The 19,505-nt window shown below is 40.7% G+C and overlaps 1 protein-coding gene across 1 annotated transcript in view; it reads left to right on the top strand.

Moving 5' to 3' along the window:
* The window catches only part of pola1 (polymerase (DNA directed), alpha 1), a 281,247-nt gene that overhangs the window by 154,611 nt on the left and 107,131 nt on the right, over window positions 1-19,505 (top strand). Inside the window, exons 33-34 of the mRNA XM_043700756.1 lie at window positions 13,054-13,235; window positions 14,728-14,859. Coding sequence (XP_043556691.1) covers window positions 13,054-13,235; window positions 14,728-14,859 — 314 coding nt within the window. The remainder of the gene's footprint in view (window positions 1-13,053; window positions 13,236-14,727; window positions 14,860-19,505) is intronic.

Genomic DNA, 19,505 nt, shown 5'->3' with positions numbered 1-19,505 from the left:
AGGACTCATAACGGCACACAAACCAACAGCCACTCTCAGACAACAACTCACCAGAACGAAGGACCCGATACCCAGCATGAGCAAAACCAATGTAGTGTACAAAATCCCATGCAAGGACTGCACAAAACACTACATAGGACAAACAGGAAGACAGCTAACTATCTGCATCCATGAACACCAACTAGCCACAAAACGACAGCTATCCTTAGTAGCCCCACACGCAGATGACAAGCAACATGAATTCGACTGGGACAACATTACTATTATAGGACAAACCAAACAGAGAACAGCCAGTGAATTCCTAGAAGCATGGCACTCATTCACAGATTCAATCAATAAGCACATCGACCTGGACCCAATATACCGACCACTGCAGCGGACAGCTGGAACTGACAACCGGAAGCGGCAGATTCAAACCACTACAAATGCCGGAGGAAAGATCACAGAAGTGCTTCACAGGAGGCTCCCAAGCACTGAAGATGTCACCTAGACAGGGGACGAAACGTCTGCAACACAAATTCCCTGCTCGGCGAACAGAACCACAACAATGTTAGTTGCAGTTCAGACTGGGCCTTATTTATCAATGGTTAACAAGCTTGGCACAACTTGGCCAGATGACCATTCTGCCCGTCTTAAGTCTGTGTTTTTCTTTTTTTTAAACCATCTTAGTCCATGAAATGTCCCAGGTATTAAAACTTTGTAACAATTTTAAAATATTGCAACATGTAGCATCAAAAAATTACTGCATACTTCCCATCTATCTTGTTATTCATCACACTTCAAAAATAAATGTAGAACTATAATAGTCTATGTTCTGATTATTATCCATATAAAATATTGCCGAAGAGTTTTTGCAAGATTACACTGGTATTCCCAAAATCAACCAAAACCTACTCAAAAGATTGATAAATTTCAAGTTCCAATTAAGTCAAAAGTAAATTGGTTTTCATGATTTTTTGCATTTATTTGTAAAACATTGCTCTGGAAACAAACCCTCTTCAGCGTACTGGCCATACTATCCGATTAAATTATTCACGATTACAAGTTTCTATTAATTACAACCATTTGCAGATCAAGAGACGTTAAAATTAAATTGGCACATTTAGTCACAAGGCCTATATTAAACATCTTTTTTAAAAGTTTTATTTAAATGATCTAAGAGTGGTTTTGCACAGTTGTGCAAAGTTATTTTTAGTTACTTTGGTCATCAAGACACTGACTACAGTTTTTTGTGAGATAAATTTACAACAGGATCAATAAAACTGGAACACACTATCACTCTTAGTTATAGTAAGGAATATTTTTAATAGACTGTATTAAAATGTAAATTCTAAAACATTACCATATTTGTGCTGGTTTATGGAAGATTTTACAGTTGGAGTTTTGCAAAAGGCTTTGACCAGAAATTTGGAAAAATAACTTATGGAAACTAGCTGAACTTTGAGCAACTTACACTCAAAACAAAACTCCTTGGTCTGTGATTTATCTCTAATAGGCAGCTGGCTCACTTGCTTCCCATTTTGTACTCTAAACAAAAAAATATATTTTCTGACATTTTCATTGACAGTTGTATCTTGGTAAGAGGGAAGGATATTATTTTAACAGCTTCAGGTAAACTATTGGAAAGAAAACTTAATGGTAGTGTGGTGTGATGAGGCAAATCATACCCCCCCGCCCGTACATTGATAGTGGGAGATTCAGTGGTGGTAATGTTAAGGGACAATGATTAGATTCTCTTTTGCTGGGGTTGGTCATTGCCCAGTATTTGCAGCTTGAACATTCCTTGGAGGAGAGGGGCCCCACTTGCAGAGTTTAGTGGAAATCTGGAATTGGTTTGGAACCTTTTCCTTGCCCCACCTTCAAAAGAAAACCATGTCTACTGTGCATGAATTCTTTTCAACGGAACTGACTTCAGTTTGCACCCATCTATCATAAGATCTACAGCATTCTTCATTTAGAAAAATCAGGCGTGCGATAATGTGTTTGCGATGTCTTTTAATGTTGTGCTCTTTGACTGATGCTTAATAATATTTGCAATGTTGAAGAAATTAGATGAGTACTTTGTGATTTAATTCAGCATGACAGCAATCTAGTTCCAAGCAACGTATGACTTCAGTATTATCATCAAAATAAACCAAAATTTCAGTCCTCTGGCACCGTCAACTGTATGAACAGTATTTTTGGATTGACCTTTGAGCCTTGCAATACCAAAATGTTATACACAATCAGAATAGTCCTTGAGAAATGTAGGTTGCAGCTGAAACATATAATGGGAGTTTGCACATTCTCCCTGTGTCTGCGTGGGTTTCCTCTGGGTGTTCTGGTTTCCTCCCACAGTCCAAACATGCGCAGGCCAGGTGGATTGGCCAGGCTAAATTGCCCATAGTGTTAGGTGAGTTAGTCAGAGGGCAATGGGTCTGGGTGGGTTACTCTTTGGAGGGTCAGTGTAGACTTGTTGGGCCGAATGGCCTATTTCCACACTGTAGGGAATCTAATCTAATGCAAAATCATTACAGTGGAACACGAGGCAGCTTAAATTCACCTCATCTAGATTTGAGAGTTGATTAGCAGTTAAGCAGATTGTTCTCCATCATAATTTAACAGATTAACAAGCATTTTATTTCCATTGGAAGGGTTTTCACTTGGTTGGAAGTTTATACATTTAATTTGTTTACCGATCCCTGTGCACTCAGCTATATGTCGTTCAGTTTAATACTTGTCTCTAGGTGGCAGTATCTTAGTCTACATCATTTCGCCTAAGCCTGAGAGCTAAGTTGCAAGTAAGATGCGTCGCAATAGAGTCAGCACAGTTGTGATGAAACTACTTATCCAGTGCAAAGAAATCCGACATCTAAATATAATTTTTTTGTTTGCAGTTTTATACTTGAATGTGATGTACAGATCAGCAAAACACTTGGGAGAAATAGTCTGTTTGTTGCTATTGGCAAAAATTCATCATTTCAGGTCACTGCAACTTACAGCAGAGGTTTAAAGGGAGCATGTATAATTAAGAGATGTATTTTGAATAAACCCACAAGGTTTTAATGAATAAGAAAACAATTGTTCTAGATTCGCTTTGCTCCTTGAATGAATATTTGAGGCCATTTTGAAATGATTGCATTTTGATGACAGCTCACATGGCCTTTCTTTCTGTAAGTTTTTCGAGATCTTGCACTAACACAAGGACCATGCAGCATAATTTGTTTTCCAAATAAAGCCCCAAACCTGACTTGAGAGTTGATATGGCACGATTGAAATGTAACCCATAAAGCAGCACAACTGCTGATGGTCAAGTCTTGCTCTGTGCAGTGGTTTATACAAACAGTGGTGTTTTTTGCCAAACCCTGTAATTAACATTTTGTTGTAGTAGATTTTAATCTTTTGAAATAGGAAGCAGCAGAATTTTTGAGTCATTTTGTTGCTGAATGGAGACCATTTTTAAAATTTTTTTAAATTGTTTGTTTCAAAGTAGCAGAGTGTTTTTTAATGGAACAAACAATTCCTTCATTATGACCTGATGCAAAATGTTTCTTTTAAACTGGGAGTTGCATAAATTAGCAAGGAGAGCATAACTGTCTTTTACCTTTGATCGCAAGTTGACTGAATATTTGTTGAAAGATTTAGATGTAATTTGAGTTTTGGACATTCTGAAATTACCCAAAACTCCACAGCACAAGCCAAAATGTTGGGGGCAATGTGGAATAATCAGATCAGTGATGATCTTGCTCACTGGTGGAGCAAGCTCAATTTGCCAAGTGATGTGCTTCAGTTGCTAAGTTAACTCGGCATATGTTGGCTATTAATGTGTATGTACATTAGGGTGGTGCGTGTGTGGGGTAAGCATCTGTTGTTCACCCTAAATTCTGAACACAATTTGGAAACGAAGGTAGATCACTTGGCACCTTGACCTTGATCCATCGGTCATCAAGATCAGAGAACATAGCAGTACAGTACAGGCCTTTTGGCCCCTGATGTTGTGCAGACCTTTTATCCTACTTTAAGCTCAAACTAGCCTATGTACTCTTCATTTTACTATCACCTATGTGCCTATCCAAGGGTCGCTTAAATCTTCCTAATGTATCTGACTCTACTACCACTGTTGGCAGTGCATTCCACGCACCCACCCTCAATATAAAGAACCTACCTCTGACATCTCCCCTAAACTTTCCTCCAACCATCTTAAAATTAGCGATTTCCACCCTGGGAAAAAGTCTCTGGCCATCCACTCTATCTTTGCCTCTCATCATCTTGTGCACCTCTATCAAGTCACCTCTCGTCCTTCTTCACTCCAATGAGAAAAACCCTAGCTCTCTCAACCTTTCTTCATAAGACATGCTCTCCAGTCCAGTCAGCATCCTGGTAAATCTCCTCTGCACCTTGTCTAAAGCTTTCACATCCTTCCTAGAATGAGGCAACCAGATACAATATGCCAAGTGTTGTCTAACCAGGGCTCTGTAGAACTGCAGAATAACCTTGTAGGTTAGAGCTCATGGAATACAGAGAAAACTAGCCATTTGGATACAGAACTGGCTCAAAGGTAGAAGACAGAGGATGGTGGTGGAGGGTTGTTTTTCAGTCTGGAGGCCTGTGACCAGTGAAGTGCCACAAGGATCGGTGCTGGGTCCTCTACTTTTTGTCATTTATACAAATGATTTGGATGTGAGCATAAGAGGTATAGTTAGTAAGTTTGCAGATGACACCAAACTTGGAGGTGTAGTAGACAGCGAAGAAGGTTATCTCAGATTACAACAGGATCTTGATCAGATGGACCAATGGGCTGAGAAGTGGCAGATGGAGTTTAATTTAAATAACTGTGAGGTGATGCATTTTGGGAAAGCAAATCTTAGCAGGACTTAATGGTAAGGTCCTAGGGAGTGTTGCTGAACAAAGCAACCTTGGAGTGCAGGTTCATAGCTCCTTGAAAGTGGAGTCGCAGGTAGATAGGATAGTGAAGAAGGCGTTTGGTATACTTTCCTTTATTGGTCAGAGTATTGAATACAGGAGTTGGGAGGTCATGTTGCAGCTGTGCAGGATATTGATTAGGCCACTGTTGGAATGTTGCATGCAATTCTGGTCTCCTTCCTTTCGAAAGGATGTTGTGAATTTTGAAAGGGTTCAGAAAAGATTTACAAGGATGTTGCCAAGGTTGGAGGATTTGAGTTATAGGGAGTGGTTGAATAAGCTGGTGCTGTTTTCTCTGGAGCATCAGAGGCTTAGTGACCTTAGAGATTTATAAAATCATGAGGGGCATGGATAGGATAAATAGACAAAGTCTCTTCCTTGGTGTGGGGGAGTCCAGACCTAGAGGGCTTAGGTTTAAAGTGAGGGGGAAAGACATAAAAGAGACCTAAGGGGCAGAGGGTGGTACGTGTATGGAATGAGCTGCCAGAGGAAGTGGTGGAGGCTGGTATAATTGCAACATTTAAAAGGCATCTGGATGGGTATATGAATAGGAAACGTTTGGAGGGATATGGGCAAGGTACTGGGAGGTGGAACTAGATTGGATTGGGACACCTGGCCAGCATGGACGAGTTGGACCGAAGGGTCTGTTTCCGTGCTGTACATCTCTGTGACTCTCTGCAGCTCTTAAACTCAATCCCCCTGCTAATGAAAGCCAACACACCATATGCCTTCTTAACGACTCTATCAACTTGGGTGGCAAATTTGAGGGATCGATGGCCGTTGATCTCAAGATCATAATTGATTTGATTATTCCACATTATTCCCCTACATGGAAAAAGTGAATTGCTGCAGTGCATCTTGCAGATGGTGCACAGTGTTGCCACTGTGCATTGATGATGAAGGGACTGCATGTACAAGGTGATGGAAGGGATGGCAGTCAAGCAAGCTACTTTGCATTGGATGGTGTTGAGCTTCTTGAGTGTTGTTGGAACTATATTCATCCAGGAAAGTGGAGAGTATTCCATCTCTCTCCTGACTTGTGCCTATGGCCAGGCTCTGAGTAGTTATGAAGTGAGTTGCTCACAACAGAATTCCTAGCCTCTGACCCGGTGTTGTAAGTCCAATTCCATTTTCGTACAACATTTTTTATGGATAATAAAATTAAGTTGATCAATGAAACTGAATAAATGCAGGTTTGTTAAATAGAAAATTAAAGGAGTAAACGCTTTGTTTGTTGTCACTTCACTCTGAGGCTGTCACTCAGGCTTGAGTCTCTCGTACGAATGGAAATATCTTATCTACATCCACTCTGTCGAGGCCTTTCAGTATTCTGTAAATTTTAGTCAGAATCCCCCCCCCCCCCCCCCCTCCCCAAAATCTTTCTAAACTCCATCATGTATAGACCCCGAATCTTCAACTGCTCCTCATATGTCAAGCCCTTCAATCCTGGGATCGTTCTTGTAAACTTCCTCTCCAATACCAGGAACATCATTCCTTGGATACGGACCTCAAAACTGCTCTCAATATTCCAAATGCAGTCTGAACAGAGCCTTATACAGCCTCAGCAATACATCTCTGCTCTTGTATTCTAACCCTCTTGAAATGAATGGTAACATTGCATTTGCCTTCCCAACTGCCTGCATGTTAACCTTAAGAGAATCCTGAACCTGGACTCCCAAGTCCCTTTGTGCTTCAGCCTTTTCCTGTTTACGAAATAATCTGCGCCTCTATTTTTCCAATCAAAGTGCAGAACTTCACACTTTCCCACATTATATGCCACTTTTTTTCCCACTCTCCCAACCTGTCCAAGTCTTTCTGCAGCCTCCCTGCTTCATCAACACTACCTATCCCTGCACCTATTCTTTTGTCATCTGTAAATGTAGCAACAATGCCCTCAGTTCCTTAGTCCAGATCATTACTGTATAGAATGAATAGTTGTGGTCCCAACACCAATCCTGTGGAACTCCACTCGTCACCAGCTGCCATCTGAAAAAAAGAACCCTTTATTCCTACCCTCTGCCTTCTGCCAGTCAGCTAATCCTCTATCCATGCCAATACCTTGCCCCTAACACCATAATCTCCTATCTCTCACTTAGCAGCCTCCTGTGTGGCACTTTGTCAAAGGCCTCTGGTAATCCAAATAGATCATGTCCACTGGCTCTCCTTTGTCTGACTTGCTCCTTACCTCCTCAAAGAATTCTAACATATTTGTCAGACATGACCTCTACTTGATGAAGCTGTGCAGACTGAGCCTTATTTTACCATGCACTTTCAAATACTCTGCAATCTCATCTTTAATAATGGACTCTAAAATCTTACCAATGACCGAGATCAGACTACCAGGCCTGTAGTTCCTTGTTTTTTGCCTCCCTCCCTTAAGCTTGTTATACCCTTCAACTATCTTCTTCAGAACTCTGTTGTCCATCTGATCTGGGTAATTTATCCATCTTCAGACCTATTCGCTTTCCCAGCACCTTCTCTTTAGTGATGGCCACTACAATCATCTCTGCCCCTTGACCCTGTTGCTGGTGTCCTCACTTTGAAAACTGATGCAAAGTACTTATTCAGTCCCCTGCCATTTTGTCCCCATTACTCATTCTCCATTAATCTAATTTTCACTTCTCTCTCTCTTTTTTTCTCTCTCTCTCTCTCTCTCTCTCTCTCTCTCTCTCTCTCTCTCTCTCTCTCTCTCTGTCTTACCTTTTAGATGGCTTAAAAAATCTTGCAATCTTCTTTCACTACTATTTAGCCTACTCACATATTTCGTCTTCTCGCCCCTTATTGTTTTTTCTTAGTTATTCTCTGCTGGTTTTTAAAGGCTTTGCAATCCTCTGGCTTCCTATTAATTCTCTCATTATATGCTTTTTCTTATGCTGTATGCTGTCCCTGACTTCCCTTATCAGTTATCTTGTCCTCTCTTTTATATTTTGTTTCTGCTTTGGAAAGAATTTCTACTGTGCCTCCCTAATTACCCCCAGAAACCCCTGCCATTGCTGCTCCACCATCTTGCCTGCTATGTTCCTGTTCCAAGCAACTTGGGCCATCTCTGCCCTCATGTATTTCTAGGTATGTTTACTCAATTGTAATACCGTTACATCTGATTCCAGTTTCTCCCTCTGAAACTGCAGGGTGAATTCTATCATAGTCACTGCCCCTTTGGGGTTCCTTCACCTTCAGCTCCCTGATCAAGTCTGCCTCATTATCCCCAAATTCAGAATTGCCTGTTCCCCAGTGGGCTAATTACATCGGTCAGTCCAGAGTAGAGCAATAAACTGATACAGAGCGAGGTAAGAATAGTGTGGACTGGCAGCAAAAAGCCAGATGATTGAGAAACCAGTGGGCTACCTTCAAAGAGGAGATAGAATCCTTGGATAAACAAATCCAGAGCTCTCTGTATGACAAAGGAGATATAAATTGAGTTAAAGGTAAAAAGAAAATGAGCTTGCGACTGGTGTGGGGTCGTAAATACAGTTAAAAAACAAACTGAGTGCGAAAGGTTCAGAAAGGACATAAAAAAGCCAACAAAAGGAGGAAAGCAGAATTCTGACACTAATATAGAAGGAAATTCTGAAGTGCTGTGTGAACTCATAAATAATGGACGGTGATAAAGGGTATCAAAAAGGGGATTGACACGTGAAGGCAAGAGATGTGGCTGAAGTGTAACAAGGCACTGGCCATAATCTGTCAGTCTTCCCTCGACCAAGATGTTGCTAGAGTATTGGAGAATGGAATACATTGCACCCTTGTTCGAAAACAAGGGTGCAATGGATAGGCCAGTCAAGTTAACTTTGGTGGTGGAGAAAATTCTAGAAAATAATTATTCTGGATAGAATTAATAGTGATTTAATTGTGAAGAGTCAACATGGATTTGTTGTGAGAAAATCATGTCTATCTAACTAGTTGGACATGTTCGAAGATGTAACGGAGAGGGTTCATGAAGGAAAGGCTGTTGATGAGGTGGACATAAACTTCCAAAAGGTGTTCAACACAGTGCCATACCTGTAAAGGAGTTTATGGGTCATTAAATAAAAGGGACAGTATCAACATAGCAGGGGATGGGAAGAAGAGCATAATGGCTCATGGGTATTTTTCAGACTGAAGGCACCTGTATTCTGGTGTACTCAGAAACTGAAATTCGCTTTACCTGGCACCTGTAAATGATATAGATCATGGTATGGAGTGGAGTGTTTCAAAGTTTGTGAATGATGTAACCTGGAAACATTGTAAACTGTGAGAACAACTTCAAAAGAAGAATTAGTTCGGTGAATGTGTGCATAAGTGATGCATAGATGATGTTCAAAGTGGAGAGATGTGAGGTGTTACATTTTTGATACAAAGAGCATGGAGAGAGATTGTAAAATGAGGGGTATGTAAAATCAATTCAAAAGAGTGTGAAGGGTTAGAGCAAACTGCTTGTATATGTGTATAATCAGAAAGAGAGGTCGGACAAGAAGAGAGAACTATTAATAAAATGGCATTCAAAGCTTCATTTACTAGGGACATTGAGTACAAGACCAGGAAGGTTGTGATGAACTTGTGTAGGATCATGGTTAGAACTCAGCTGAAATACTGTTCTGGGAGGCACACTTTAGGAAGCATATGGCTACGTCTGAAAAAGTAGAGTTTTACGGGAACGATTCCAGGGATGAGAAACTTAGGTTGTGAGGAAAGTTTGGAATGGTTTGGATTGTTTTCCTTGGAGAAGAAAAAGCTGAGGGGAGATTTGATGGAAGTTTTCAAAATCGTGGTGGGCCTTGAGGGTGCAGAGGTGAAGGAACTGTTCCTTCTTGTCAGAGGATTGCAAAGTAGAGAGATCAGTTTTAATGTATTTTGCAAAACAAGCAAACACAAGGTGAGAAAATACTTGTTCACACAGCAAGTAGTTTGGGTCTGGAACACACTGCCTGGAAGTATAGTGGAGGCAAGTTCAATTGAGGCATTCAAGAGGATAATTATTCAAATCGAAACGATGTGTTTTCGGGGGAAGACAGGCAATTGACACGAAGACAAGATACTCAGAGAGCCAGTGCAGGTAGTGGGCTGAATGGCCGGCACCATAACAATTCCATAAGTCTGTGATCCTATGTCTACTCTTGAAGGAGAACCTACTGAGATGAATATGTCAGAACTGGTGGACAGTGCAGGTGAAAGCCTTGCCAGTGCATCCTCTGAGGGTTAAGTGGCTTCCACCTCAGAGGTGGAGGTAGAGCCGAGGGTAACAGTACTTCCCTTTATTGTTTGCTGAGTTCACTAAAATTTGCATAAGAGAAGAGGGGAATGAATAGCGAAAAAGGGATAAAGGTTTGTTCAGTGTAAGAATGAATTAACACTGGCATTAGTGCGGCACAACACAATGAAATTCACTTGGTGGAGGCACATGGAGCTCTCTGCCTCCCCACAATTGGTCACCATGTTCTTTATTCCTGAAGAAGAGCTCATACCCGAAACGTCGATTCTCCTGCTCCTTGGATGCTGCCTGACCTGCTGCGCTTTTCCAGCAACACATTTTCAGCACTATGTTCTTTGGCAAACTGGAGCAAATTTTTCCTCATAATGGAGTGAGAAGCCTAATGGCTGCCACCTCATTGCAGGTGTGATGAGAATCTTTTGTTTTTGAGCAATAACATGAAAAGACCACTTGTGTATGTGGGAGAGATGTTAGTGGTGATGCAGGAGATGTGACAGGCTGTCCTGAGTGAGAGAGTAGGAAGCCCATAGTGTAGAAATATCGCTAGTTGAGGGGATGAAGTGGGTGAGAACCATTTAGCGGATATCCTACGTATATATTAAGAGTTGCAGTTCATTAGCCTTGATAAGAGCTCGCAGAATTAGAGGGAGCTACTGTGACCCTGTGAGTGTGAGGTAGCAGGAGAAAACAATGGCACTTACTCTTGCAGAGTGCAGAAGATCATTGACCTCCTTCCTGCCTTGCATTTGATCCTGGAGACTAAACTGACCGGGACTGCTATCCTATCCAGGCTGGCTGCATCTGGTGGTGTGGTCTAGTGGAAACAGCACAGCCCTTCTGTCAGCTACCACATCTAGGGGCAGCTCCAGTTCTCTGTGAAAAGGTGTAACTGCATGTTGTGAGGGATGGTTGCTGGCCTGAAGTGCCAGCCATGCTGTGGAGCCAGGGCTCAAATGTGCCAGGGGCATGAATGATGCAAAGTCCCAACAGTGGTGGGCACTTCAGCCTGTCCTGCCATCCAAAGCTGCTGAAAAGGCACCTTTCACAATTTGTGGGTTGAATGGTGGACTACTTGTGAGAAAAGCCACCGTGAACCATGACCAATTGCTTGCCATGAATCTCCCCGACCAAAAAAATTGAGAAAATTCAGCTCGGAAAAAAACTTGCCAGCCTTGATGCATTGAAAAACAAGAGGGCTCAGGTTTAAATCTTTTTTCAAGGTCTGGAGTACACTCCCTTAGAATGTGGTGGAAGTAGCTTAATTCAAAGCATTCACTAATTGGGCTTTTATCTGAGAAGGAAGAATGTGCAGGGTTACATGGAGGATATGGGGAAATAGTGCTGGGTGCATTATTGGTGTGAAGAGTTGGTGGAGCTGCAACAAGATGACTGGTCTTCTGTGCTGTGGAAATTCAATAAAGACAGACTGGCTTAAGATTATTGCTGCTGTGGTTCTGTTCGCCGAGCTGGAAGTTTTTGTTGCAAACGTTTCGTCCCCTCTCTAGGTGACATCCTCAGTGCTTGGGAGCCTCCTGTGAAGCGCTTCTGTGGTGTTTCCTCCGGCATTTATAGTGGCCTGTCCCTGCCGCTTCCGGTTGTCAGTTTCAGCTGTCCCCTGTAGTGGCTGGTATATTGGGTCCAGGTCGATGTGTTTGTTGATGGAGTTTGTGGATGAGTGCCATGCTTCTAGGAATTCCCTGGCTGTACTTTGTTTCGCTTGCTCTATAATGGTAGTGTTGTCCCAGTCAAATTCATGTTGCTTGTCGACTGCGTGTGTGGCCACTAGGGATAGCTGGTCGTGTCGTTTCGTGGCTAGTTGATGTTCGTGGATGCGGATCGTTAGCTGTCTTCCTGTTTGTCCTATATAGTGTTTTGTGCAGTCCTTGCATGGGATTTTGTACACTATATTAGTTTTGCTCATGCTGGGTATCGGGTCCTTCGTTCTGGTGAGTTGTTATCTGAGAGTGGCTGTTGGTTTGTGTGCTGTTATAAGTCCTAGTGGTCATTACTGGCCAGTTTTTGGTAGAGAATGGAGTGAAAACATCAAACTGAAAACACCTAGCAGTATACATCCAGCTTCTGTCATATAGGACATTTGTTTCAAGCTTAAGAGAAGTAAAGTAATAAAAATAGTGTCAGCCTTCGCTCAGTGGTTGGAGTCATGCTGCTGAGTGAAAAGGTCAAAAACAAAACTGTTTTCTCGTCATTATTTGTAGGTGTTGTAGCATGAAAGCTACCTGCATTTTCCAACATCATTTACAGTTCAAAAAGTATCTCATTGGGTGTGAAGCATTTTGGAGCATTGTGAGAGTTTCAATAGAAATGAAAGTCTTAAAAAGGTTCAATACAGAGCATTGAATATATCACATCTTGTCATGCCAATTGAACATTGCAGAGCACTTGATACAAATGACATTGTATATTTACTGTTGGTTGGAAAATTCACCACACTGAGCTGAATGACCAGTTGGTTTTGTTGGCAGAGTTGATAAATGGAGAAATGTGACTAAGCTACAGGAATAGCTTTCTGCTTCTCTTCAAGTGACTCCATGGAGTCTTTAACATTGCTGGTGTGGCTTTGGTATAATATCTTCATGATGGGTGGCTCACATAACAGTGCTACATTGATATGTCGAATCAGAAATACTTGCAATATTTCATTGGCTTCTGTTGCAGTGCACCTTGTAAATTTGTGGAGCATCATCAAAAATGTGAATTGTGATCGTGAATTTATGCTCAAATTAGAGCGCAAGTAATCGTGATTCTAATAAATAAAATGAACCTTATACTCCTAAATTATCTCAATGGTCAATTTATCAGACCAATATTCTTCCTTTTTCCCTCAATTCTTTGTACTGTACCTGGATGCACCTGGCTGCACTTAAAGTATTGAGTGAAAGATCAATAAACCAGACTCACTTGCTTTCTATTTTATTTTATCTGCCCTCCTTCCCTTTATGAAGGTCTGGATCCGTCTCAATTTCGAAGTCAATCCCACTGTTTCAAAGATGAAGAAAATGATGCTCTGTTGGGTGGCCCAGCCCAGCTTACTGATGAGGAAAAATACCGTGATGCAGAAAGATTCAAGTTTGCTTGTCCAAGATGTGGAACAGAAAATATTTATGATAATGTATTTGATGGAAGTGTAAGTACTTGATTATTTGCCGAAAGAAATTCTCCTGTTGTCCTTTTGTAAATGATCAGTTAGCTAGACAAAGTTATATATCTGTAGGAATACTTTAACAAGCATAACTAAACCATGTAGACTTAAAAAGTCCGTGGCTTGATGTGTAGTTTGTACTGAATCTGCCCGTGGAAGGTAAGCCAGTGTAGGAGGGCATGTGGTAACCATTTAGTTATTGGGGTGGGTTGCTATGCAACTGGGGAAAAGTAAAAGTTAACAGCAAACTTTTATCTGAACCAGTCTTCAAAATATTCATTACTTGCCAACCTCCAAACTCTCTTTCTTGAAAACGGTCAAGCAAGTTGTAGGGCACCCCTCCATTCCATTGCTGACGACATTCTGTTCTGCTCCATGTGTTTTGCTCAGTAACTAGTGGAGGCGTCTAAATGTGCTAAGTGCTGAAATTGTATTGGGACTTGCCTCTGTAACGGAAACATGGCATTCCAACTTTTTCTTCCCCTGAAACTTACATTCACAAGTTGGAGTTTCAAGCAAGGGAAGTGTCTTGCTTTTCCTTGACTGTAATTTGAAACCGTGACTGAGGAAGATAACATCATATCATACTTCTAGGTTTAGTTCTTTAACTGAGAACATCGTTTTCTGAAACTGGTCATGCCACAAACTATTTAAGCAGTTTTAGTTTGGTGGGGAATGGTTTGAATTTATTGATGTGCAAAAAACTGAGATCACAAAGCTCCGTGCAAGAAAATGTTTTCTATTTTTTTAAAAAAATGTTAAAAGTACTTATTTTTAATATTGAGAGTCTTAACTTTTCATGGTTTCCCTTCACCACCTTACCCCTTTTTTATTTTTAGAAAAGCTGCTCTTGACATTCTCTAGAATGTTGTCCTTCTCTGTCATCAATCGCAAGAGGATACATTCCGATCAGACACTGGTGCCAGATATTGTGTTGACCTTGGTTCTGAACCTTAAATTGTGGAAAAATATGTACTCATCCTTTTATTTTCAGGGTTTTAAATGCACAGTAAATTATGAGATTGGACGTTTTTGTAGACTTTGGATCTGAAAGCAAAGAAGCTCTTATCTAAATTAAAAGTAATTATTCTAAGTTGATCTAGCGGAACAGCAGATGTTTTGGATTTTTTCAGTCAAAACAATCCGGTTGCTTAAGGAAAGTAAGGAGTAGGGCCTGGCACGGAGCAATAGTACTGAGCAAAATCCTTGACTTTTGCTTCATTACAGCTGTAAACAAGATAGAGAGTTAATTGCATGGACTTTGAGAAGTTGCAGATGGGCTCAGTATTCAGAGAGTATATCACTGTAGGAATTCTTACACTTTCAAGTGAAACATATGAAACAAGATCAATTTGAGTACAAAAATGTCTCATTTACTGACTCTTGACTGTTTAGGATTGACGTTCTCTCCCGTCACTAAAATGTGATGCATTATGATACTATATTTCACATCTGTGTGTCTTCCACTTTGTATCAGGGGCAACAGATCCAACCCAGCTTGCTTCACTGCAGTAATATTGATTGCGAGGCGTTACCTGTTCAGTATGAAGTGCAGATGCGTAACAAGCTAACTTTGGACATCAGGAAACATATCAAAACATACTACAGTGTAAGTACCTGCAGAGAACTATAGAATCGAATCTTGTTGATGGCTCACTGTTCAAAAACAAATCATCTAGCTTTTCGGATACTTTAAGTGAATTCAACTGAACCATCATTTTCAGTCAGGCTGAAGAATGCTTGAATGATGCTGCTTACATTAAGTGCAGGATAGCTATTGTTTAAAAAATAGTGCTTTAATTCCATGCATAGTGTATTTGGAGCTGTTTGAAAAATGTTAAAACTGATGTATAAGCGATGCCTTATTCTGCTGGTGAAAGGGAGTATGCATTGCAAATAAGCTTGTGCAGGAGAAGCATTAGCTTATCTAAACTAAGAAATGAATAGGGGATGTTTTCTGAAGCAGGAAAATTTCACCAGCTTGACAGTTGGCAGGCTGCCTGCTGCGTAGATTCATGAAAGCTAAGAATTACACTTTCATGAAATTTTCCTTACTAAATGCCCTGGTTAATCTGAAAGATAACCCACTGATTCAATTCATCCTTTGATTGGGCGGTGCTTGTTACATCTTCATTCTGACAAAGCATTTGTGTTAATCATTTGGCTCTCTAGTAGACTCTCCAGGGCTGGTGCTTTTAAAATAAATGTGGCTGTGATAGCTCTTTAGTCTATTACACTTACAATAGAAGCAAAGAACTGGTAATTATAAATTCTGTGCAATGATTGTAAAAGAAAGTGAGAATGGATGCAGCTCTTGAGTGTTGTTGGGAAGTTTGTTCAGTTGTTTCCTTTTACTTGAGTGCCTGTCTTGGGCCTTTCTGTAAATACTTTGAGGCAAAGAACTGCTACAGGGAGACAGCTTGAGGATTTATATTTTCTGACCAGAAAGCAAGCAGTGCTTGTGGAACTGGTATTTTTTAATTTAAGTGTGTTACGTTTGCCAGAATCAATTTTAGCAGAAACATGTTGTAAGGCACTAATTTAGAGCATTGTTATAGAGGGGTCATTACATTTGCTCAAGCCTGCAATTATTTATTGCTCAAGGTTTACTTAATAAGAATGACTGGGTAAAGGGAGGGGTTTACTTAGCGTTCCTCATTTCAATACTGGTGTTCTGTGTTTTGGGAAAACTATAATCAACGTAAGAAAATCTTTTAAAAATTGGAAGAGATTAGTAAGAGGAGAAAGGATCTGATCAAATTTACCCAGATTTGAAACGGCATTGTGGATTTCTCAACCCAAACAAGTCAAAATTTCAAAGCTTTCATTTGTTTTTGGCATTTGCTTTTCTTCATTTCTGAAACAGATAAGATTTATTGGAAGAGTGATTATAATTTGATTCTACATACCACAAATTTACTTATGGTGCAGGTGTCCGAGTCATAGGTCCTAAATAAAGTATATCTTATTCGCTCAGTCTGAGCCAGGTACACATCCTCTCCTTCCTCAGCCTCAATTCTATGTGACCCGACCACACATTCCACATCAGGCTTCATCCACCACCTGTCATCCCATTCCACCAACTTCTTTCTGAACACCTCACAGTTCGTAACGCTTCCAAGTTCTGTACCATCTGCACATTTTGAAATTGTGTCCTATGCATCAAGGTTCAAATCATTGATATAAATCAGAAAAAGCAAGGTCCTAACACTGTCCCCTTGGAAACTCCACTACAAAGCTTTTCCTTGCTCTGTTACTTAGCCCTATTCTATCCATGCCACTCATTAGCGATAACTTTGCTCATGTGACACTATAACAGATAGCTTTTAGAAGTCCCAAATCCCTTTTGAACTCTCAGAAACTTCTCAAACCACTTCACGTAAAATTAATGGTGTCATCTTTGCAGGGATTTTGCGTGCAGCAAGATCCCACAAGCAGGAAAGAGATGAACAGCCTGTTAATCTGATTGTGGCAGAAGAAGGTTGACCAAGAGCTCCTGTATCCTTGTGATGAGTGGGGCCATGGGATCAATAACATCAAGCAGATGGTAGCTTGGGTTAGCATGTCTTTGAAGGCATTACAACATTGTAGCCCTTCAGTATTGGGTTAGCACATCAAGCTGGGTTACTTTCAGTCTTTGAAGTAGGTTAACAACCCAGCATTCTCAACCAGTGTTGACAGAATGACCAACTGACCGAGTTAGTAAGGAAGCTGTCCAATTACTTTTCTTGCCCTGGTTTTAATGACTGATTTGTCACTGTGTGAAGATGAGTGAGACAGCTACATAAGACTCGCTTGACTTCAGATCAGTGTCAACATCCCTATGTTTTAAAATTGCTAATCTTTTGTGACACACTTCTGTGACTGTAGCACCTTCCTGGCCTGCCTTAACTGATTTAACTAAAGGAAATTGTATTCATTTTATGCTGAATGAAATGTCAAATGTAGAGTTGGACCAAAGTCGCCATTCAAAATTGTTCAGTTCCAAATAAGTAGTTATTCCAAGGTTGCTTCAGAATCTTAGAGGTTTGATATTTCACTTTGGCCTGAAGCAGAATTCAGATCTTTTAAGACTTTGTTCTACAGCTTTTGCGAAAATATATCTGTGTTCCACTTGCAACATGCTTCACTGTGTGCAGGTTGGTCACCCTAAGTGTGGGTTTGCAAGATTGGCCTCTAGGCTGATCAGAAAAAGCTGATGTTGAAAAGTTGAGTAAATTTGGTCTATATTTACTCTCGAATGTGTAGAAGAATGAGAGGTGATCTGATCAAAATATAAGAGTTCGGAATGTACTTGACAGGATAGTTACTGAGAGGTTTTTCCATGGGCTGGGGAATCTTGAATAGAGGAACTTAATGCCAGGATAAGGAGCTGGTTATTTAGAACTGAGGTAATTAGAAACTCCATCCCTCAGAGTTATGAATCTTTAGAACTTCACACTCTATTCTGTTGTGGATGTGCTATCATTTACTAAATTTAGGTATAAAACAGTCAGGTCTTGGCCCCTTGGAGAATCTAGGGTCCTCGGGAGCAGCCTGTAGAATGGAGTTAAAGATGCATGTCAGATGTGACCAAAATGAATGGTGGTGTCGATTTGACAGGTTAACTGATCTTCTCCCATTTCTTGAGTTCTGAAGCTCTCGTTAATGAAGCTACTACAAGAGCCCATGTGGCATCACACCTGGTAAGGCATATTGCCAACATCAAATTCCAACTGGCACACAAATAAGCTTCACAAATACTAGCATGGATGACTGTCCTCCAGGAAATTAATTCTAGCAAGTTGATGAGTTTGGAATCTGGAAGGACTAAATTATTTCTATCCCTGGTGCCAAGGTCCACTGGAAATTTGAAACTGATTAACAAAAGTTGTTTTACTCTTAGCACTCAATGTCTTGTTGAGATGTAGAATGTTATAATCCATTCTTTGAGAAAGCATTTGCTTCTGATATATGTGGATTCTATGCATTGTTTTACAGATGGGATTATCCAGATATTGATCAGATTATTCAGGTTACGTTCAGGAAGCTAGCACTGTTGGCTAATTGCTTCCTTCTGACTGTTGGAACAGATATGCATCTGCCTTTCCTTCCATCCACGGATTTATACAGAAAAATATGCCAATTGCAAGGAAAATCTCATTCTTCCCTGTCAGTCCGTTGGATTGAAGATGACATATTTCCAGTTTGCTTGTGGGTTTTGACATAGCAGATAAGTCCAATACATGATCTGCAAATGATACTTGGAGGACCAACTCAGTGTGTTTTTGGCTATCTGTGAGATCTCTCCGGTGTCCTCATGCTTTTCTTGCATGTTCCCCATAAATTGATTGTTTGGTACCTTCCCGAATTGACTTTTTTCATTTTGTTTAGTGACATGCCAGGAACTCCCATGAGTCGACAAGGATATTCCGGGATGCTTTGGGTTGCATCCCTGAAGCATCTCTGTTGTCCTGAGAGTCTTCTGCCGCAACTGGGTTCTGAGTATGTAGTTGCTTCAAGAGTTACGTGTTAACAGTATATCCTCCAAATGAAGCTGGTTTTGACTATTTGCACCTCGATTTTAGTTACGTTGGCTTGGGGAAGGATTCCGCTGTTGGACTTCCCTTCTTTGCTATCAGAATTGGAGGATCTTGTGACAGTATTGATATCATTTTGGCAATCTGGTTCTCAAAAAAATCTGAAACAAGGTAGATAGATTTGAGTTGATATGATTTCAGATGGCACAAAGCACTTCCAAAGTGTATTCACTGTTGTAGTGTGAGAAATGTGATAGCCAGTTTTCTCAGAGTAAGGTCTTAAAAGGTGATAATGACCAGATACTATAGTTTTTTTTAAAAAGTTTGTTAATGGATCAACATTGTCTAATGCAAGGGGATGACTCCTTTGCTCTTCAAGCTAGTGTTCTAGTTTATTTTAGAATACCAAGATGTACAGCAGAAATTCACGAGGGATTCTTAGCACCTTCCATGCACACAGCCATTACCACCTAGAAGGACAAGGCCAGCAGATACATGGAACACTGATTGCAAATTCTCTTCAAAATCCTCATTATCCTGATGTGGAAATATATATTGCTGCTCATTCACTGTCACTGGATCATTTGGAACTTCCTACCTGATAGCATTGTAAATCTACCTACAGCATGTGATCGACAGTGCTTCAAGAAGGCAGCTCATAACCACCTTCTCAAGTGCAACTAGGGATAGGTAATAAATGATGGCCACCCAGCCACCCCCACATCCCAGGAATAAA

Source organism: Chiloscyllium plagiosum, chromosome 12, assembly GCF_004010195.1.
Source record: "Chiloscyllium plagiosum isolate BGI_BamShark_2017 chromosome 12, ASM401019v2, whole genome shotgun sequence".
NCBI lineage: Eukaryota > Metazoa > Chordata > Chondrichthyes > Orectolobiformes > Hemiscylliidae > Chiloscyllium > Chiloscyllium plagiosum.
The sequence above is the reverse complement of the archived record's forward strand: the minus strand, read 5'-3'. Positions and strand labels throughout refer to the sequence as shown.